This window comes from Stegostoma tigrinum, chromosome 13 (genome assembly GCF_030684315.1).
Source record: "Stegostoma tigrinum isolate sSteTig4 chromosome 13, sSteTig4.hap1, whole genome shotgun sequence".
Classification (NCBI taxonomy): Eukaryota; Metazoa; Chordata; class Chondrichthyes; order Orectolobiformes; family Stegostomatidae; genus Stegostoma; species Stegostoma tigrinum.
Genome location: NC_081366.1, coordinates 36,146,900 through 36,170,072, shown reverse-complemented (window position 1 = coordinate 36,170,072; position 23,173 = coordinate 36,146,900). Strand labels below are relative to the sequence as shown.

Sequence of the window (23,173 nt, the reverse complement as noted above, 5' to 3'; positions counted from 1 at the left end):
TTCAGTTGGAAAGTACAAATCTTGGACCTTCTCCTCAGTAATGTCAACTACTATTTTCACATTTATCATATCGGATTCGAGGATGTCCAGGCTCCTGACCAAACTTTGCATCCATGGTGAACTTGACCTGGTTACATGGCTGTGACCTAAAGCTTTACTATGACCTGGAGTACCAGTGCTTCCTCTACTCCTTCATCCCATTTGGACAAGAGTGACATCCCTCCAGGCAAAACACTGACTAAGAATGACAGGGCCTAAATGGTAGTTTTTATGGCAGTGATAGCATCTAAATTTCTGACAGAGACCATGATTACGGCTTTCATAGTTTAGGTTCTGCTGAAATCAGGCAGATCTCTTTTGCTGGCTAATAAAAATACCCTCCTTGGGTGAGGTTGGGTAATTGGAACTCCTCCTGCCTGCCAGTTCCACAGCTGTGGCTTCATCATAGTTCTTCCTCAATGTCATCTTGTTGCTTTTCTTCATAAGGTGAGTCTGGATTTTATTCTTCTTTAGGCCTGAGAAGGTTTTTCCAAGGTTGGTTACTGGGTTTGTGCTATACCTATTTCCTCAATATTTACTGGTTATATTGTAAACAACTCTTTCCTATCAGGGATATTTTTTTCTTTCTATAATTAATAATGGAAAATCATTGTATTCTACTCTAACAATAACTTGGCCCAGAAATGGATTACTTTTATTGGAAAAACTTGTCAGTTTCACATCAGTCTTTAGTAAGGAAATTTGATTTGGGAATTGTGGTTTTCTCCTTCTGAGAGAACAGACACATAGATTGCAACTCTCAGTGCAATTTCACCCCTATTCATGTCGTAGAATGAGTCTGGAGTCACATCAGTTATGGAAAAACACATACTACTGGAGTCTCGCACTAATCATTGGTTGGATATCACCTCAACAGTATCTGACCCCAATATGGTTAGAACAAACTATTTTCACATCTCCTAATTTAGTTTCTTTAGCCACCGAGTAACCTTTGTTCATAATTACACCAGCATTCTTTGATAGGATTGAATTTCCTAATTGTTGCCAAATATGCCTTCAGTACCATGTTTTGCTTAGATTCCTTGCAGACTCACTGCATAGCTAAATGCAACATTTACACCAAGCAATATTTTAAGCTTCTCAATTTCCTTACTATCCCCTTTTGGATTTCCTGAAAGTTCTTCAGTCTTTAACTTCTCAAAAGAAGTGTAAAACCTATCATTGTTGCCAACTTACTGTTGTGCTTGGCACTAAGATTGGCACATGTTCATTTTCAGGCAGCCATTATTGTACTAAGATGCTGCTTGGCTGCGGTGTTCATCCAGCTCCACACTTTGTTATCTCCCATTATTGTACTAACTTCATTTACACCTATCCAATGGAAAGGGCCGTGCAGTAGGCAATACATCAAAATGTTCAGATCTTGTAATATATTATGGGCGGCACAGTGGCTCAGTGGTTAGCACTGCAGCCTCACAGCACCAGGGACCTGGGTTCGATTCCAGCCTTGGGCAACTGTCTGTGTGGAGTTTGCACATTCTCCCCGTGTCTGCGTGGGTTTCCTCTGGGTGCTCCGGTTTCCTCCCACAGTCCAAAGATGTGCAGTCTAGGTGGATTGGCCATGCTAAATTGCCTGTAGTGTTCGGGGTGTGTGGGCTATAGGGGGATGGGTCTGGGTGGGATGCTCCAAGGGGCGGTGTGGACTTGTTGGCTCGAAGGGCCTGTTCCCACACGGTTGGAATCTAATCTAATATGCAACAAAATGAATTGTCTGCTGTAGGAGTTCTTGCAGAAATAATTCAACATTGCCAGACTATCTCTAACCAGAAGTTCTAAAAGATAAAGTAGCATAACTAGGGTAATTAAGAGAAATGAATAAGTATACATGTAATTTTATTTCTAGCTAATGAAATTATTTATTTTATAGAAATCATTCACTTATATTCAATTTCACTCTGATTCTGTAAAAATATGGACTGCAAAATGTTGTTGGCCCTGTACCAAGTCTCGATTTTATTAATTGGAATAGAAAATAAAATTGTCAGCAACAAAATATTGCAGCTTTACCTTTCTGCTGGTGATTGGTATGTCTGCCACCTTTGGCTATCTGGAGTGTTTTGTTGCTGAAATAAAAACAATTAAATAATATTATGAGATTTTAGTTACATTCTATCTTCATATAGCAAGCAGATTATGGAAATAGTTCTGAAACAAAAGAAAAGCTTTAACCATTTCCCTACCGTAAAACACTGCATCTGCATTTCAATTGGCTGTAAAATGCTTTGGGATGTTTTGATATCTTGAAAGACACTGTATAATTATAAGTCCTTTTCTTTTTATTATTATTTATCCTTTGAAAGGTTGTGACTTAGACTGTTATAAACTTTGATTATATAATAGAATCATAGAAGGTTCCAGGATGGGTGAAGCCAATTTGGCCTGTTGACTTTGGTCTGATTCTCTGTAAGAACAATTTAGCTAGTTGCGTTTCCATTTCCCTGTAGCCTTGCCAGTTATTTCCCTTCAGGTGCTTATTCAGTTTCCCTTTAAAAGCCATGATTGAATTTCATCTAGCCTGTCTCTCCAGCTTTCCAAGTTGTAATCATGTTTTTTTGTTATTTGTCTTTGGGCTACAGCAGCATTCATTGCCAACCCTAATTGCCCAGACAGCAGATACAAATCAATCATATTGTTGTAAACCTAGTGCTACGAATAGGTCAGACCAGTGCATAGCTTTCCTGAAAGGGTTTCATTGAACTAGGTAGGTCGTTATGACAATCAACAGTGGTTTTGTAGGTGCTATTAGGTCAGCTTTTATTCTAGATTTTTACTTTTTTCGGATTCCACCATCTACCATTATTGGCTTTGAACCCATATCTCAAGAACATTAATTTGGGGTTCTGGATTACTAGTCAGTGACCTCCCCCATTCAATTATTGCACAAAAATTTTACCCTATGTAATGTTTAGTACTTTTGCCAATTGTTCTTGGACAATAAATGCTGGATCAAACAGCAATGCCCACATTCCCTGAGCAAATATAAAGTCACTTTAAATTAATGTTCTCTGTTTTACTTCCAACTACCCAGTTCAGATCCCACATAGTTTTGAAAGCCTTACTGCAGGCAGGCTTGAGGAGGTAGGAGCTCAGCCAACATAGGAATTGAACCTACTATGTTAGTGTCACTCTGTATCAGAGGTCAGCCATCCAGCTAACTGAGCGAACTAATCCTTCCACAGTCCAACACAAGAAAATCTTGAGACTGATGACATTTTGATTTCTTTGACACGTATGGTAAAGAGTACTTTTGTTTTGTTTGGTAGCTAAAGTACGTTGGTAAATGTTGAATTTGTGCACAATCTGACAAATATCAAAACTAGTGAGGTTGGAGAAGTTAGTTAAGCTGTGTAATATTTTGCAAAATGTGAGAATTTTGTGATACTGCCCTCTGTGAGGGAAATGTAAAGAAAATTACTTCAATAATGTTTGCCTGTATCTGAAAAGTACAACTACTGGCAGCTTGGGTGACATTCTACTAGATTGAGAAAAAGTGCAAATTTTGATGAAAATCTGTACCACAGCAATGACATTATATGGCATTAACATTTGCCTTCCAGCACTGTGTCTAACTTGATCTTTTCATACTTTATAAGCTGTGCACAGATTGCAGCTAAAGCAATGGCCGCTGAGTCAGGCCAGAACATTGGTTGAGTTCTGTGGAAGGGTCACCGGATCTGAAAGTTAACTCTGTTTTCTCCTCCATAGATGCTGCCAGACCTGCTGAGCTTTTCCAGAAACTTTGTTTTAGTTCCTGATTTACAGCATCTGCAATTCTTTTTGTTTTTATTTAGTATTTAACTCACTGCCACATCTCTTCCAGGCATGCCCAATGCTCCTCTCTCCAATGGGATTTCCATTCCAATCTCTCTTCCTGCCCACTGACATTAATTTCACTGTCACTCCTGGTGTTTGACCAGGTATTTGCTAAAACTCGTTTCCACGACCATATCACATTCCTCAGTGACTGTCTCCGGTTCACACTCACCCCACGTGGATTCCAACTGAAGTTTCATCCCTCATGTTTTGAATCCTCACAGGATCACGGATATCTCCGTGATGTTCAATGTTCCACGGACAGCTGCTCTCACCACATCCTGAGATCCACACTCAGTGCCATGCAGTGCCACACAGTGCCACATGCACACACTCAACCTCTCTCTCCAACAGCATCGCAACACACTGGCTCAGGGCTGCACCCCTCCGCAGCTCCACTTCATCCTCCAGCTCATTCGTCGTGCTAACAAGAAACTTTTTCTTTTCCTTTCAGGCATCAAAGCCCACAAGATGCAACAACTCAGAAATACCCATGGCCCTCTGGAGCCTACTTCTCCTCCCCTTCCCTCTGACTCTATCCCCTCCCGCAATCCCTCCACCAACTGTCGGGTATTCACCGTCCCTCCTAACCTTACGCTCTCTTGCTTTGCTGAACGTTCTGTACTCAGCAAAGGCCTCAGTTTTATCCCTCTGCGTTCCCGCCTGAATGAATTTCGGGCACGACATGACGCCGAACTGTTCTTTTGCCGTCTTCACCTCTGTGCTCATTTCTTTGGACAAGAGTCCTCTCCCTGCCCCACAGATCCCTTTGCCCAACTCCAACACTCTCCCTCCACCTGGACCCTTCCCTCTGGCCTTTTACCCCGTACTCAATCTTTTCATTGAGAACTGTCTACAGTTTGTTTTTGGCTGATTCACTTCCATTCCTATTCCTTTGATCATTGGTCACCACTACTGACCTCTCTCTATTTTGCCTTCACTAACATCAGAAGCTTTGACTGATTTCTGTCAGGTGCAGGTTTACAACCCAGAAACTAATGTGCCTCAGGTTTCTGTTTCCTTAGCTAAAATTTGGTCCTAAAGGTGACAGTTTAATGCAATGTTGAACACTCAAGCAATTTTCCACGTGGAACAATGCAATCTTTCTCTTCCCTTTCCAATTACTCCTAAATAGTGCTTGCTTTGTGACATCAACAGAGATACACACAGTCCATTCAAGTGCCAGTCCCTTCACTCTGACCTCGCGTCTGTTTTCCTGCGCACACTCCTTAGAACAACATACTTTGTACATGCACCTATTCCTCTATGTTAAGATACCTCCTCGTGCCTGCATCTTAGCTAAACCAATGGTATTCACCGTCACATTATTGTCAACTTACACCAACTTTTCATACTGACCCTTCCCCAAAATGTGAACTTTTGATCCTGTCAATAGATTTGGTAACTTTCAGTTCTGCCTGCTTTCTTGTCCATGTTAAACCATTCCCATGGGGGTGGGGAGGGGTTGGGGGGTGGGTAAAACAGCATTATACAGCACACCACTAAAATGTTTATTGGGAATGTAAGGTAGGAGTTTCTTCTGTTTAGGCACCTAATCTGAGCCATTAGCATCTTGATGATCCTTTCCACCATCTGCCCATTTGCCGTGTGTGCCGGTTGTGCCTTTCCTCTGGACCACTGTTTGTGGTGTGGAATGGTCATTGGCCATGCTACAGTCTTGTCTCTACCGTCAGGCAGATTCTGTTTTCACAACTTGTTTCTACTCGTCCCAATCCACGACAAAATAAAGGAGGGGAATTTGCACTCCTTTGACCTTTAGAAAGCATTTGAAAATGCCTAATTCATGATTCATGTGCTTTAGGAGTAAAATGTTTTGGTTGAGATGGAAATTTTAACAATAAAAGTGAGTGCACCTGATTTGGCAAAAGCTGGTAAACAAAGCCTAGAGTGATTGCAATTTGAAGGATGGTCCATGTTTAGTCAGCAGAGTGTGTGCGATAAACACTAACATTGCCAGAAAGGAAAGATGCCATGGATGGGGCAGGTAATTACTGCAGTGAGTTTGGTAAGATCCAGCCAAGTTCCAAGAGAACTTGCAGGCCCAAGGCCACAAATCCTCCTAAATGTTTGACTCAATTCAGGCTTAGAAAGAAAAATAAGATTCAGCCAATAGAGTTAATTCAGCAAAAGGAACATGGGGCTCACTGTTTCACTCCTTTGGCTAATTGTGAATTACACAAGCTTTTTGGAGCATTACTCACCACGAGGCCTAGCAAGATTCCTTGATGTATTTTACCAATGTGCCTCATTAATCGTCTACCCACCCCTTTGATATCCCTAATATCCGATTCTAGCCGCATCTTACCACATGCTGCTCCTGAAGAACTCGCACTCCAGATATCAGCTGATAAACTAATATCTCTTCCACCCACTCCATCTTTGAAAGGCCAATGAGCACTGAGACCTGTGTTGTCCATTTCCCAATGTGGAGATTACCACACTGAACTCCACCTTCACTGTTCCCCCTGCCCCATGAACCCTGACATGACACCAAAAGGGTGCCCACCCTGGTTTCCAAAGCCTGGTTTCCAAAGTGGTGACCATGGCAGTAATCATGATATATTTTTTGGTGCTGAGCAACATGGGGGCAAAAAGCTGCATTCACCAGCTATCACTTCCATATTGAGAAGTCACAACATCGAGATTGATTAGTTCATTTAGAATACCACATTCAATTCTCGCCTCCCTAGCATAGGAAGGACATTGTGAAACTTGACAGGATTCAGAGGAGATTTACAAGGATGTTGCCAGGTTTGGAGGGTTTGAGCTATAGGCAGGGGCTGAATGGACTTGGGCTATTTTCTTTGGAGTATCAGAGGCTGAGGGATGACTTTATTGAGGTTTGTAAAATCATCAGGCCTATGGATAGTGTAAATTGACAAGGCCTTTTCTCCAGAGCGGGGGAGGCCAAAACTAGAGGTCATAAGTTTAAGATGAGAGGAGAAACTTTTTCATGCAGAAGGTGGTGTATATATGGAATGAGCTGCCAGGGAAAGTGGTGGAGGCTTCTTTAATTTCAACATTTAAAAGGCATCTCAGTGGATATATGAATAGGAAGGGTTTAGAGAGATATGGGCCATATGATGGCAAATAGGATTAGATTTATGTAGGACATCTGGTTGGCATGGATGAGTTGGACCAGAGGGTCTGTTTCTGTGCTGTATATCTGTTTGACTCTTTGACTCTATTTGCTAAGATGGGGAAGTTGATGTATTGTGCCATTAACAAGATATTGAACAAGCTCTAAATCCCCCTAAGTAGCAACTTGCTGCTGCTTAGCCACATCATTTGGTAAAAACATAAAAGATGCAGCAAGATGCTTCTGACATTGGGTTAGACCTCGCCAGGCTTCTTGCCCACTTATGCCACAAATGTCACCGTAGTTCATGTCGCTTGGATCTCATTAAAATTCTGCCCACAATTACTATTACACTAAAAAGGACAAATTTTACAGAAAAGCAGAAACAGTCTTGTAATTGCTACATCCTGCTATAATGGAGCGCTGACTCAGAACCTCATTTGATAACCAGGAGAAGAACAAAATGCTTTATCAGTCCTCCCACAGTTGTCGAATGTCTGATGCTGCCTGGCCTGCTGTGTTCCTCTAGCTCCACACTGTGTTATCTCTTATTTATGTCAAATATCCATGTGGGTTTTGTTTAACAGGAATAAATTGTGTACATAGTGTTCTCACTGTTCTCCAACAACAGCAATTACAGTATCACTTTTGAACTGGCGTCCCACAGCATATCATCGATAGCAACAGCAGTCCTGGACAAATGTCGTGGCTATAGTTAGATTCTCCTAATGCAGTGCTGACATTATAACTTATGGCCAAGTATTTTGTTACACACTGGAATGGGGACTATTATGGCCTGTGAAGTCATACTCAGTGCTATTATAAAAAATTAACAATGTGTGTAGTTCCATTGATTTATAATATGGAAAGCATTGTCCATTTTTCAGAACCATTTTACTGTCTTTAAATAAACAAGTTTGAGCTTTTGTAGTTTAATTCAACAGCAGTCCAATGTTCTGTCTTGTTTACGTTAACCTAGCCATAATCAGCTGCTAAACTCATAGTTGACACATCAAATGCCATGCTGGCTGTTTCAGAAATGGGAACATAGGAACAGGACTCACCATTTGGCTGACTCAATTGTGCTGTTCAACTAGGTTATGACTGATCTATATCATTGCTCCATCTACTTGGCTTCGTCTGGTAACCCTTAATACATGAGCCCAGGATCTGCAACCTCAGCTCCAGAGCTGCATGTGGCTCAACAGGGACTCGTTTGGCTCCCAATCTTCATTGATGAAACCCATTTGATGATAATTAAATAACAAGATTTTGTAAGCTTTTATTGACAGTGTTTTGTGAGAAAGCTTCATACAATTAATCTATTTTTTAATTAAATCCTTGAAGACATTGTTGAAACATTTCTCTGTTTGCTCATATTATTTGCACTTGTGTAAGAATATTTAGTCTCTTAAATTAGTTTTGACTGAATTTAAAAAGAAAGAACTTTCTGTCTAGCCCTGGTACTTAATCCCATGTTTTATCTGGTCTTTTTTGAAAATTTTCTTTCAAGCACTTGTTTTTTACAATTCGAAAACTGTAGTAATCTTGCAGTGGAGCTCTGTTTGATCACAACAGTCTGTATAGAGCACACTCAATGCACCAATGTGTAAATCCTTTGTCCTTTTCACAGCTGTGCCAAAAAGACAGCAAATGACCCTGCATCTATAAAGATAATTCTTACAGCATGTACCAATGGCTCAGTGTATAAATATGATAGCTAACATTGTACTAAACTCGGAATGTCCACGCATCAGTCCTCTAGCTAAGCTTAGTTAACTGATCTAACCTTTGACAGAATTATAACAGGCTAGGGAAAGGCAAAGTCAGGCAGATTGTTCATTGCTAATTGATAGCCAGCAACAACTGCGGGAAAACAGAGAGATAATTTTATAGAAATTAGTTCAGATAAAGAATTAGTGAGGTGCAGAGTTGTTCATCCACACCCAGCAAATGAGAAAATTATAGAAGCATTTTTCATTCGGCAGTAAAACACAGCTAGGTTTTCAGCTTGCTGTCTGGTTGTAAAACTGGCCAACTGCATGTGGAAAATCTACTCGAGTGTCTCTTCAGGGCTGCAGAGCCATCACATTGCGGGAATGGTTGTGTTTTACTGGTGTCATTGATGGCTGCTGTCAGCTGTGGGCCACCAGATTGTGTGGAGATCAGTCGCGATTCCTCTCCTTCTCTATCTGTCAGCTCACAAATCAAATTTAACTTGATCCAAATATGTAAAAATATTTGAAATAAAAATTTTACATTATTAATGTTTAATAAAGAAGGTAAATGTTCAAAAATTATTAGATTATCATATTATAATTAATTAATGATCAAATTATCATAAGTATCATGATTAGGCACCCACTAACCAGCAACATTCTGGATGGGCAATAAAATTGGAAAAATACAAGGCCAAATTAGGAAAACAGTACACAGTGTGCTGTACCCCATTTCGTATCTCCACATTTAAGTATAATTTCCTAAATTTAGGTTATTTATAAGCAAATGTTTTATAACCCACAATTCTGTCTTGAAATTGTCAATTTATAAAATAAATGCTTGAAAATATAATTATGAGATTAGCATCATACATTGATATCTTTTTGCTTTTGCTTATGTAGCCAAATTGGAAGCAACTTTTGCCAAGCTCAATATATGACAACATTTCTGAAATTGCAGAAATATCAAACAGACTGGAACATAATACTATTGGTAAAGTTCATGTGGATAAATACAATATTGTGAAAATTCCTGTACAATGAATGACAATTAGCTCTATATCTGCATGCAAAAGACATAACTTTAGCATATTTTATACTGTAAGTATCATACCACCACAAAGGGGACATGTAAGCTACCTGAAGCAAGGTCTCTGGCAACAGTACTGAAAAACTGTTTGCTGGCGATGAATAATAAGTCTGATATAATATTGATTGCTTCTTTTAGTGCTATGTGACAATGGAGATCTTGATACTAATGACTACTATCTACATTTGCTGTCCATCTGGCAACAATTATTTGCTGTATAACTTTAGAACACCATAGTGTAACCCCAGTCTGCTCTTCCTGTAATTTAACACTCAAGCAAATCTTTATTAACAATTTATCTTGGCTTTCTATGCAAGGTATATATTAATTTTATGGTGCCTTATTTATAATATTTAAATTTCATCCACTTGGTGGTGCCAGTTACGTTATTTTTGCCTTTTATCATTATTCCCCCATTTAATTGCATCACCTGGAAACAAAATAACATCTCAGTTTTAGTTTCTAGCTAAAGAAGGGAACTGGTTCATCACAAGGCTGCCTATAACCTGTGAAAGGTTTTAAATTAGGCAGAGTAAATGACGCAGTAATTATCCGTCATTCCAACAGACATCATCCTCTAAGGGTGCTATCACTTGATGGGCAGAATGCCAGCCTGTCTCAGGTGTTGGGCCATTTTAATTCAGGATCCTATGATGGATAAAATACCCCAGTTGCAAGTTTGACAGATAACTGGGTAGAGCAAGAACTGTAAATACTCTTTAACCAAATGTAATGCAGAAAAGACGCCAAAAAAATTGCCTCACCGCATGTTTCACCTAAGTATCTGGGCTGCTGCCCTGTTGGGTTACTTTCACACTTGATTTCCTCCTAGACTTGCCTCAGGTAAGATCGGCAACCCTATCTTACAGCAGCCTGGAGCCTAAGAGATGGAGCAGGATTCCTGCAGCTTGCCATAGACATGGTAATGAAGCCTTTCTCTGAAAGGGCCAGGCTAGCCACACGAATGGACCTGTATGTACAAAAATAGGCAGCATGATGGCTCAGTAGTTAGCACTGTTGCCTCACAGTGCCAGAGGCCTGGCTTCGATTCCACCTTTGGGTGACTGTCAGACTTTGTAAGACTCCCCAGGGTATGTGTAGTGCCAGCACCTGAGCTGGTGTCTTGCAGCATCAGGCCAAGTGATAGGACACATTCACCAGTAATGTCCTGTTGATCTTTCCTTCCTTGTTGCTATTTTTCTCCCTCCTAGTGCTGCTGTGCCCGTTTAGGAGGCATCTCTTGAGTATCCAGAAGCAGGATAGCAGAAGGCAAGGTTGCTGTGAAGCAAGAGGTGGATAGTCGTACCATCTGCGGCATAGTCATTATGCCAGTTAGCAAAATGCTATAGAGGGCATTGCAACAAGGCCCAATGTGCTGAGGGATGGTGTCATCTCCATAGGCTTCAGGATATGGAGGCCTCTTGTCCCCTGTCAGCTTTGCTCACTCCATTCTGTTATGTGACATCATGCCTTGTGAGGAAGAGGGTAGAGTATCAGAGGTTGTGAAGAGCCGTGTTTAGACGTTGTGTCTGCTATAGCTATACAGCTGATGATGCAGGGGAACAGTGAGAGTTGGGTGTCAGGTTACTGCAGTGGTAGCTATATGAGGTTGAAGTGGATGATCTGAAAGTAAGATGTCAATCCTGAATGCCAGAGAGTATTGCTGGGAGAATGATGGGGAGAGCCATGCATTCAGCAGCATGAGAGGCTGGCAGTATGATGGGTAGGAGATGTCTTGTGAAGAAGATTGACCTTGTCAATAAGTGGTGGTAGTAAGACATCTTCTGACATTACTGCCATGTCCTTGGGTCCAAACTTCAGGAATGACTTTCCAACTCATGTGTTCCCACTCCTTTCTGGCTCTGGTGCACGTGAGTATACAGGAGCTCCACATGGACCGTGAAGCATCTCCTCATGCTCACTTGCTTCAATAACACCTTCAGTGTCACATCCACCAGTCTGGATCCCTCAGTCTGCCCTGGTTTTCAATTTACAAATTGCAGAAACCTTTTTGTGCAACATCCATCTAGGAGGCAGTGCCTTTAAAAAAGAGGAGCCTGCTTGCATCATGTAGTCTGCAGCAATGACGCTGGAGTCTCCTGTTGTATAAAGACCCCACACATTGAGATGAAGAGGCACAGAAGGTACACTAACCAGCCCTAAAATTATTCAAACACAGTTAGGAGATGAACTTTGTGTCCTGTAAGATTCAACCTGAACTGATGTAGGTGCACCGTAATTTGCAGCTCTCATGCCTTAAAAAAAGTCACAGATTAATTTTCTGCTCCAATTGCCCCTTTTTGGCCACCAAATGAACAACATTACAGCAGCTACGAAGTAGCGCATAATACCAGCAAATGAGCCTTTCCCTTAAATTTAATTTCTGTACCAATTTTACAATCTCACAGCACGTTTCCTCATGTTCGGGTGATTTGGTTGCTACATACTAAATATTACTGGATAAAGTACACTTTGGTGGGCAGGGGATTGTCCTATTAAGATGGACATTATTGGATCCCACAGAAGCAAGGTGAAAAAAATGTCCATATGCAGGGGAACAGTGAGAGTTGGGTGTCAGGTTACTGCAGTGGTAGCTATATGAGGGTGAAGTGGATGATCTGAAAGTAAGATGTCAATCTTGAATGCCTGAAAAAAATGTCCATATCACTCTAGCCAGAAGTCAGTTTGTTCAAACGACTACCGTGAAATGGTGTTATGTCAGTTGTCAGGATACTGGAGGCTGCCCTTCGAGATGAATTACTGACTACCAGCAACCAGTTTGACAGTCAAAGAATGAAAGCACCTTCAATTCATTTAAGCACTTGGTCTTCTGAGGGGGACCATGGGATGACTGGCAAGATGCCCCTGGGAGCCTGCAACCTGTCTAAAGCCAATATAAAAAAATCCTATCTTGCTATTTCAGGTTGCCCTTGTGGGAAGTAATGATTTGTGTTTGCTCTGGTATGTATGGAATCCCCTGTACCACTTCATGTGCAAGTATAAATCACAGAGTGACTCATGACTAATATTGTTGTCTAGAAGGAGCTGGAGGCAAAGAATTTCAAGGCAGCAGTAACCTAGTCACAGGATAGTCACTTGTCCTAGCAGTTGTCTGCAGGAGCCGAACTTTCTCTTACATCTTGCCGCTCCGCCACCCTCTAGGCACGGGGGAATTCCAAGCAGGATCACCACGATTCAGAGTAGCCAAAGATCACAATGTTGCAAAAGATGCATCTGAAAGAAACAAAATGATCCCTTGAAATGTTGCTGAAAATGCTGGTCGGTGAGTTTGCAAGCTGTCGATGGTTTTCTTTTTAGGCAGCTCCTTGAGAGATCAAGGGTAAATTTGTTTGCATTCCTCTTCGATTAATTTTGAGAAGGCTGATAAATGCATTGTGTGACTGACTGACAATGTGGGCCACGTTGGAGAATTGGATAGGTGATGTGTTTGATGCTCTCTGTTCTCTCCGATGCTTCATTTCACTTCTGCATGTGTCCCGACAAAGTCTTTTGATGCATCCTCAAACGAATGGGTCAGCAAGGATGTTCATTCTCTTCAAGGATGCTTTGAAGACATCCCTAAAGTGTTCACCTGTAAATCTCCTTCCATGGCCAAGTTCAAAATTGAGCAGTTGCTTCAGGAATAAGTGATAATGGGAACTGCAGATGCTGGAAGTTGCTTCAGGAAGCTGCTTTCAGGCACAGGGATGATGTGTTCCAGCCAGGGGAGTTAGTGTGGCCTGATTAGAACCTTGATGCTGTGCATCTTGGTTTAAGAGAAGAAGTTGCCTTTGGCCTACCTTTCGCCTGTTATACTAGAAGATCTCGTGGAAGTATCATTGTTTCTCCAGTGCTTTGAGGTGCAGCTGTACATTGCCCAAGCCTCTGAAACAAAGAGGAGCGGAGGACATTGGCTGCTCACTTAACCACTATCTTAGTCTAAGATTTGAGATCCCTGATCCTAAAATGCTGTTTTCCACAGTCAGCTGAAGGTTAAGCTAGCACGTTGGAGACAACAATGAATTTCATTGTCCAAGTCTGCCTTTGTCAAGAGCAAGCTCCCAGGAGATGGAAAATGGTCTCCCACTTCCGGGACCTCACCACTGATCTCAATCAAAGTGTGAGGTATTATGTTGTGGGACCTAGTTGGAAAAGGATTTTTTTTGGACTTTCAATGAAAGGCCCATTTTCTCATAGGTGTCGCAAAATGAGTTGACAATGACTTGACCTGATAAATATCATTAGATCTCCGAACTGAGTTTGAAGTGATTTCAGTTTGGATTGAAGGCACTGTAGGTTAAACAGTTTCCTGTCTGCTTTTAAAATTTATCTCCACGATGGTGGATAGTTTATTGGAAGTGATGTGGAGTATTGCAGCAAAGAATATGGAGAAGAGTTTTATGTAGATGTTGTTAGTATTGCAGGGCCGCAATTTACATACGTTTATTAGACTCCTATCAGTTTTGATTTGGATTACTAGCTGCATATATTGAGGCTCTTACAAGATCAGGCTAGGCAATCCTCTCATATAATTTCAGTACAAATTCTATTTTCTTGTTGGTTCCACTCTGGTCACCTTATATATACACAATAACACTGGCAAGTTCCTATACACAGGTAAAGGTACAGCACACACACACACACACACACACACACACACAGTAATCAGAACATGGGGCAGATCATTTAGGACTGAACTGAGGAGGTATTTTTTCAGCTTGAGGGTAATGAATCTGCCCCAAACATGGCTCAATCACGGACAATATTCAAAGCAGAGGTTGATAAACATCTTCGCATTAAAAATATTAAGGGCATAGTACAGGAAAATGGTGTTGAAATAGAGCTTCAGCCAAGACCTAATTGAACGGCTGAGCAGGTTTAAACGGCTGAATGACCTACTCCTGATCTTATTTCTTAGGGTGTGTTCTGATGCACATTTGAATATATCACATGCATCTGCACTTTTGCACATGTTCTCACACACACATACACAAACACAATCACAGAAGCTGCCAATATTTCAAGAAGATATGTTAAATGCAAAATATATTGACAGTATCTGTAAAGTCATTAATTTCCATGTATGCCTGTCAATAAATCACCTCAACATATTTATCTCATCTCTAATTATTTTTAATAAATTTAAACACAAATAAATTTATTGACTAAGTATCCAAAACTAACCATCTTCCACCGGTAATTTTCTACATCACCTTTTTCTGTGTCAGCAAACTGGGAATGAATCCTCTATTAATTCCATAAAAATGCAACACTTTTACATTCTAACCAAACTAAAGCCTCACATGTAAGAGTAAGTCATAATTCAATTACCTGGTTAATCTGCTCATTTTCCATCTTTTGAAGTTCAAGCACAGAAGCAGCGTTCTCCACTCCCAGTAATCTGCGTGCCATCTTTTGCTCATAGGTTAATCGCTAAAATGAAGAGAAATTTGCGTTGTAATTCAATGTGAAGAACAATTCTTCCTTTTAGAATTTCTAAAATCAAATATAACTTCCTAAAGTAAGGCTCACCAGAACTGATTTATCCAGTTAAAAAAGGAGCTGGCAATACCGAAAACCTTTCTAAGCAGCATGTAAAAAATGCAGACATGGAAATTACTCAAAATAAATTATACCATTGTTATTGGGCAGCATTGTGGCTCAGTGGTTAGCACTGCAGCCTCACAGCACCAGGGACCTGGGTTTGATTCCAGCCTTGGGTAACTGTCTGTGCGGAGTTTGCACATTCTCCCCGTGTCTGCATGGGTTTCCTCCGGGTGCTCCGGTTTCCTCCCACAGTCCAAAGATGTGCAGGCTAGGTGGATTGGCCGTGCTAAATTGCCCGTAATGTTCAGGGTGTGTGGGTTATAGGGGAATGGGTCTGGGTGGGATGCTCCAAGGGGCAGTGTGGACTTGTTGGGCCAAAGGCCTGTTTCCACACTGTAGGGAATCTAATTTAATCTAATTCTTTAACAAAGTAGGTGTGTGTGGCAGTCACCAGCAGAGTATTCTGTTTTAAACTTTTGTTTTAGGCTTCTAATCCAGTTTATGTTTTCAGCAAACGGGCTGTAAACATTGCTGATCTCATGGAAAACTGCCTCAATATTCTTTGTGTTAAGCAATTTTTCCAAAAATCACAAAGACAAAACAGGTAGGAACTGCCTGCAGAGGTTTGTGGATCCTTGGAGTTTCCCACCACAGATGACAGTGGAATTTCAATCTCTGAACATGTTCAAGACAGCGGTCAAACATTTCTGGAGACTAAAGACTAAGGGATAAGAATATAGCATGGGAGAGTGGCACTGAGGTAGATGATGAGCCATGATCTAAGTGAATGGTGAAGCAGGCTTCATGTGCTGAATGGCCTCCTCCTGTTCCTACATCAGCTACATTTGTCACATGCATTTGGGAAGAGATGCAAACGGTGAGAAACTGAGAGGAAACAAGTTAAATTTGTGCAAACAGCGAAAACTTAATTTACTCATAACAAATAGTTTCAACACAGTTCACTCAGAATTGCGCGGAAATTCATCCTTAGGGGAGAGAGGGCCATAAAACCTTTCACATTGTAATAAAGCGATAGTTTCATGCATGAACGAAAATATGAAACTAGTCATCTAGTCCACGTTGGTACTACTTTCAGCATGAAAGATTGAAGAAAGATTACGTTTCTGTATGAAATTATTTTAATTGGTGATGTACATAGTTATCACCTCAGTTGTAACATATGAAGGAAAGAAATTGTGTTGGGCTGGCTTTATTGGTACAAGACATAATAAGTACAAGAGCAAGAAATTATCTAGGATGGCACAATGTTGAATGCGTGGAATTAAGAAATTACAAGGAGAAGAAGACACTGGAGGAGTAGGCTCCCTAGCCATTGCTGTTCTGAAGGACAGAGAATAAATCAGAAGATAAAATGGGTGACTTTAACCTTCATGTAGATTGGAAAAATCAAATTGGCAAAGGCAGCCACAAAGAAGAATTCATAGAGCGTATTTGCGATTGTTTTCTAAAACAATATGCTGTGGCTCTATCAATGGATCAGGCTCTTTGGGATCTGGTAATGTGTCACAGGGAAGGTTTAGTAAATGACCTCAGTGTAATAGATCCCTTAGGTAACATTGGCCATAATACAGTAGGATTTAGCATTCAGTTTGAGAGTGAGAAACTTGGTCAGAAATATCTTTGCTAAACCTAAGTCAGGGTAATTACCTCAGGATCAGGGCAGAGTTGGCAGAATAGATAGGGAAAGGAGTTTAGCAGAAAAGGATATTGAGGAACAATGGTGTGTGTATAAGAAATTAATTAGTGAATCACAGCAAAGATATATCCTGCTGAGGAAGAAGGACTTTCCATTTAGGAGCTCTGTAACCTTCCAGACTCAATATTGAGATTGATGGTTTTAGAGTCTGATCACCTTCTCCCATCTCCCAACCCCAAACCCCATACACCAGGCTTTGTCATCACATGGACTGCTACCACATGCAACCCATTGTCAGCTACTAATGGCCCCCATTAGCAGCCAATCATTCTTCCAGGCTGACCATTATTCATTCCTTTATCTGCCCAACTGTTTCTCTCTCTCTCTGGGCTCCATCACTGCCTATTGTTTACTCCTCCCCTTCTCCCCCACACCCCTTCTCTAGCATATACACCAGCCTTTTCAAAACCACTATCAGTTCTGAAGCAGAGTCACTGGACACAAAGCATTAACAATGGGGAACCAGGAATTGGCAGAGGAGTTGAATAAATACTTTTCATTAGTCTTTTTAGGAAAAGACACTAATAGTGTACGGCAAGTACTATAATAGTCAGGGGCAAAATGGGGAGGTGGTGGAAAGGAAATTAACACAACAGAGGAAGAAGTACTATGGAAACTAAGGGGGCTAAAGGCCATTCAATTCTTTAGGCCTGATGGGTTGTATCCAAGGATTTTAAAGGACTGCCTGCAGCAATAGTGGTGCATTCATATTAATCTTCCAGGAATGCTTTGATTTGGTAAATGTCCAGATGATAAGCAAGCCATTAATGTACTAGCCGGTTTGATGGCTGGTTTGCGATGCAGTGACGCTAGCAGTGTTGGGTTCAAATCCTGTGATGGCTAAGGTTATGATGAAGATCTCGCCTTGTCAGTTTTACTCTTTACCTATGTATGGTGACCCTCAGGCTAAACCCTGACCAGTTGTCTCTCTATAAAAAGGGAGGGGTACAATGGTAAACTTACCAACTTCCTTTACATCTGGCTTATCAGGTACTATATGATTGTGATTTAGACACAGCTGTTAAATTCAGTTGCTTTGAATCACTTGTCAGGAAAGTCATTATATATATTGATAATGTTATCTAAGTAACTGCTTTGGAGGGTTATTGAGCCTTCCAATGTCAGTGTGGAGAATTAATCTCATTATGGTGCACATATTAACATACATCAATTCACTTGAAATGTTAATACGATTCTTTTGTACCTAAATGGCTTGGTAACTTCTCATCAAATGCCCAGATAGGATATTCAATCTTGAAATCTTTCTGAAGTTTATGGTTGAATGTCTAAAACACCATAATAATTGTCTGCTGTAACCTTACGCATGCTTTTCTTATTAACAAATTTCCAAGGTAACTTACAATTTTCTGGTGACTGATGAATTTTCAACAATCAGAAATTGGAATTTGTCCCAAATGTTAGAAGTGGATCAATAAGTTCAAAAGCTGAGCGGTAGCACATTTGGTAATCAGAACTATCAATCTAGCAAGTTAATTTGAAAAATATCTGCAGTTCATAAAATAAGCAGATGTACAAATTTGAGAGTACATGTCCCGATGAAATGATATTGCTTCTTGCACTTAAGGAGGCAGTTACAAGCGTTGCCTTGAACTTCCATCACAACTTGAGGTGTAGAATCAAGATTTGGGGAGCTGTTATTACTGCATGGATGTCTAATTTTGATGTGACAAAATGAAGTCAATTTCTGCAACTAATTAACCATAGATCAGAAACTGATATTATACAACGTTCTCAAAACATTAATTTTGAAGCCTTAGAATTAGAAAAATCAAAGGCTTGCTATGTTGATATATATTTGCAGCCTACACTTCCAGAGAAATATTTTAGAAATAGTGCCAGAGATGCAGTATCAAAAAATCATCCATGAACAATAATTCTAAAATGAAATGTACACATGTAATCATGTACCTGCTGCCCATCATGTAGAAGCTCACTTTTAGAGCGCAGTTTTCTCTCCAAGTCCTGAATGACAGCATTTTTGGAGCCTTGTATTTGTTCATCACTAGTTGGTTTTGGAGACTTGATAATCTTTCCAGAGTTGCTGGGATATCTGTAACTAATGAACATTTCAAAAGCAGTGACTGAAAGAAAAATAACTTCTAATTTCTGTTATCAATAATATTTAACTATCATTAAACACATTCAAGCAGACAGTGCAGCGGGAAAATGTATTGAAACTACAGAAACATTATATTAAAATGAACATTGCATTTTGAACTGGAATTTACTTCTAACTAAGAGGTGTCATTTTGGGAAATTTCATACTTACACAATGTCTGTGGTAGGCAGTTGCATTTCATTTTTTGAAACTGAAATAGATTGGGACGGGAGCACAGAACTGAGAAAGGCTGCAGGTGACTGAGTGATAGAAGGAGAGAACATATGCTTTGAGGAAGTGCAAGAAGAGGTTTGAGGACTAAAGGAAGAACTAAAATTAAGAGACGATGGTGGAGATGTTGGAGTTGACTCTCTATTAGAATCAAATGATGAAGATGCAGTAGAAACTGAAGAGTTTACTGTTGATAATGCAGGCGCTTGCTGCCCATTTTGGCTCTGAGATTGCCGGAAGGAGATAGGTAACTGCTCAACATGATAGGGTTTTGTTTGCAAGGCAGAGGAATGGTGAACTAATGAGCTTGTAGAGACCACAGATGACACAGACTGGTATTTTGGTTGGCGCTTAGTTTTTGATTGAATGAAATCACTTGGTCGCTCATAGTTGAAACTTGATTGACGCGTTGATTGTGAAGATAGGTTGGTCACGCTCATAGCAGTTACTCTTCGGCTCCTTTCACACAGAAACTGAGATCAGGAGATAGTGATTGGACAATAATTGGTAGTATGCCTGAGAAGGAGGATACTCTGGTTTTGCCTGTTGCCTTTTTGATGACCTTGCAAATTAGGTGGAGACTGATGCTCGATATTCTGCTGCGCTTGCTAACTAGGTGGAAGAAGGAAAATAATTTTTAAAGAGAGAGATTTATAAGCATTAATTATAATAAAAAAATGTATTTTGAAAAGAAGTGTTATGCTTGATCTCGTTTTCAAAAAATAAATCAATCTTCATATCTGTACCACAGCAAACTTAAAACCAGAGTTCCAATCCTGGGACATTACCAGCAGAGGAGTACATTGAATGGTTTGTTCTAAACTGTTAGGGTTAAAGAGGATCTATGTGGTTTTGCAAGGCCCTCTCCTTACCAAATGACGAGTGCATACCCAGAGTAATTTATGTCTCACATTGGAAGCACTGTGTTGGAGGCCAGAATTATTTTCAACATTTAAAAATCACCACTGCATAACCTTAAAGTTGTATCTGTACTGTCAGTTCTGGTGAATAGCTTCTAATATTGCAGTATTGCTGAAACAGGTTTATTTGATTTCGTAAAGACTAACAATATTCAGGAAGCTTCCTTTGATGATGAAGTCCTGGAGCAGGCTTAAGGGATGGTCCTGGCAAGACCCTTCTTTTTGTTTAGAAATAAGGAGATGTTTCTCAGCAATTTCTCAATAGGTCCTCAGAAGGCAACATTCTACAGTGCCAGAGACAGAAGGACTATAAATTTCATCCTCCCACTCATGGCAATCATCCATTCTTGGGGAAAATATCTGTTTGCTCTGTGCAAAGTAAGTGGCAGTGCACTGAGGAAAGCATTACTCACATTGGTAAGGATTTCTGTTGTATTGCAGAGCTACCTTTCATCCAGAACAATACACTAAGTCACCTCCACGGCGAAGCACAAGGCACCCTCTCCCTAACAGAGGTATGAATCATAGCTTTGAGTTCTCTTTGAAATGCTGTATCGGAGATAACAGTTTCCAGGGGCTCCAATCTCAGTGTGTCTATTCTTTACGGGGTGAGTGACCGACGAGACATGATATTAGTCTGGCCTTGCTGCATGCCTGTGTAAATGCCACTGAGCTTGGTGGAAAGATCAAGGGAATTCTAATGACAGGCGCAAGACAGGAAGAAACTCTTTTCAGGGTATGTGTCCATGTTGCCAAATCACCCTATACAAATGCAAAATATGTCTGGATTGGACCTCTGAAAAATATTTGTTGTTATTAACAAAAATGCTTAACTTCAATCCAAAAACAATTCTGCTCCTACATAACAGATTCATATTGGCTCCGATTTTAACAGTCCTCTACCTGGCTAACTTCAGTCGAGCTATGCAATAAAATTAACAGGATCTATTTATACCTATGGTTCCATTTTCTTCTTGCTGTGCCTTCTTATTAGCTCTCGGAGAGTGAGGGCTCCTGCTTTAAATACACAGATCTAGTCTGCTAATACCATCAGGATGCAAACTGCAATTTCAATCTGATGCCTGAGTCCACCTGACTAAGCCTTTCAGGAGCTGAATTCTGGACCAGAAAGGGCCAGGTGGTGAGTTTTAAACTTATATTTCAGGTTTGCTTCTACCCCTGCCTGTCTGGGCCTCAGGAAGAAAATTTCTTCCACTGTGCTACCCCACTGTGATGCTGGTCTGATCCATTCCTTTTCATACTCTCACAGACTCATCTACTCTTGCCACACTTGCCTCATCCTCTCACTGTGAGCAATGGGTTCCTTTTCCCATTAACTGCTGGGATCATTTCTAAAGGTTTAGATGTGCAGTTATAGTGCCAAGGCCATGTGCCAAGTGCTGGAAAATGGGATTAGAATATTGGGATGGTTGTTTGTAACTGACACAGACAGTTAGGGTCAAAGGGTCTTTATTCTGTGTTGGACATCTCTATGATTCAATATCCCAGGTTGACCACAAATTCCTACTTCCACCTGCCATTCAGGTAGTGAATATGGGCAGGTATCACGTTACAAACTGTGCACTTTTATTCAAATTTGGCCTGTCAAAATGATCAATGCAGTTCTCATATTTATTGCCTTCCCAGGTTCATGTGTTGGAACTGGGCACTCCTGAACTACTCCCAATTCTTCTCAGTGTAGGGGCCATTATATTTTTAATAAGCAGGTTACTTCTAAAATGTGATTAAGTTTCTGAAATAAACTTGCAAGCCATTGCATCTCACTTTGAGTCTACTATTGTCTATTAACAGAAATTTAAAGATAGATTTTAAGAGCTAAGAATGTTTGCAGTTCTTACATGATGCTTTTTTGAATGTGTGATGACTTATAACATTTGAAACATGGTGGAGAAAATGGCTGTTAAATTAAAGCTATTAATTCTTGTTGGGTTCCCAGCATTTTTATTAAACACCCAATTCTTCTGAGCAATAAACAGTGACTGCAGCTATGTTACCAGCCCACTATCTCATCTTCTTTAAGCCAACTCAAAAGGTTTTCCACAGGATGTCCCTAACATAATTGCTATATCAAAGGAAGTTTTGATGTTTGCGAGGTATATTTTTCACTTTAAAATAACTGCTTTTTCCCAGCTGCGTAATGACTTACGTATTACTGCAACTCAAACAATTTGTCGCAAAGAATTAACACTACATTATTTTAATGAATGTAAATAATTATAGTTTTTATTAATGACCTTCATTTGTAGTGTTTGACCTTAGCAATTATATTGACAGATCACTCGTAGAATTGCACTGCTGTAACGCTGCTATTTTGAGTGTAGTTCAGATGTTCACTGGTATGGTAAGAACAAATGGTTCTAATTATAAATGCAATGGTATTCTTCATGTAGAAAAAACAATTTTAATTTGCAATTGGGCAAAATATTTCCATATTTGGATGGTGATTTAGTGCAATTTTTGATTCTTTCTTCATTTATTTTAACTCTACTTATGCTGAGAAACATCCTTTATACATCCTTTTTTTCATTTTTTCAATTGGACTCTTGTGCTTTTGTTTAAATCACATTAGTTTATGGATTGGGCACAGAAGCGATTATATTGTTCTGCTATGTAGGAGTAACATTTAAATGATTGTTACTCCAGTTCCTTCACTAAGTATTAATCTGTTTTCCTCTGTTTTATTGACCAAAATTAATATAAACTTCAAAAGTATAATACACAAATGTTATATTCATGTAAATGTAGCTGCACCATGCTGTCAAACCAGCTACCTCCATTCACAAATAATAATGGAATGTAAATGGCTGCAAATTGTGCTCCCTATATATACAGAGGAG

At 40.1% G+C, this 23,173-nt stretch overlaps 1 protein-coding gene across 4 annotated transcripts in view; it reads right to left on the bottom strand.

Moving 5' to 3' along the window:
* Window positions 1-23,173, bottom strand: part of myot (myotilin) — a 116,274-nt gene that overhangs the window by 18,876 nt on the left and 74,225 nt on the right. For 2 of the 4 annotated variants that reach the window (XM_059650665.1, XM_059650664.1), the window contains 3 exons: window positions 18,975-19,122; window positions 15,113-15,214; window positions 2,068-2,123 (listed from right to left, as the gene is read on the bottom strand). In XM_059650665.1, the coding sequence (XP_059506648.1) occupies window positions 2,068-2,123; window positions 15,113-15,214; window positions 18,975-19,122 (306 nt within the window). Of the gene's footprint in view, window positions 1-2,067; window positions 2,124-15,112; window positions 15,215-18,974; window positions 19,123-19,335; window positions 20,008-23,173 lie in introns of all 4 variants that reach the window. The other 2 variants (XM_059650666.1, XM_059650668.1) reach the window with 2 other exon arrangements.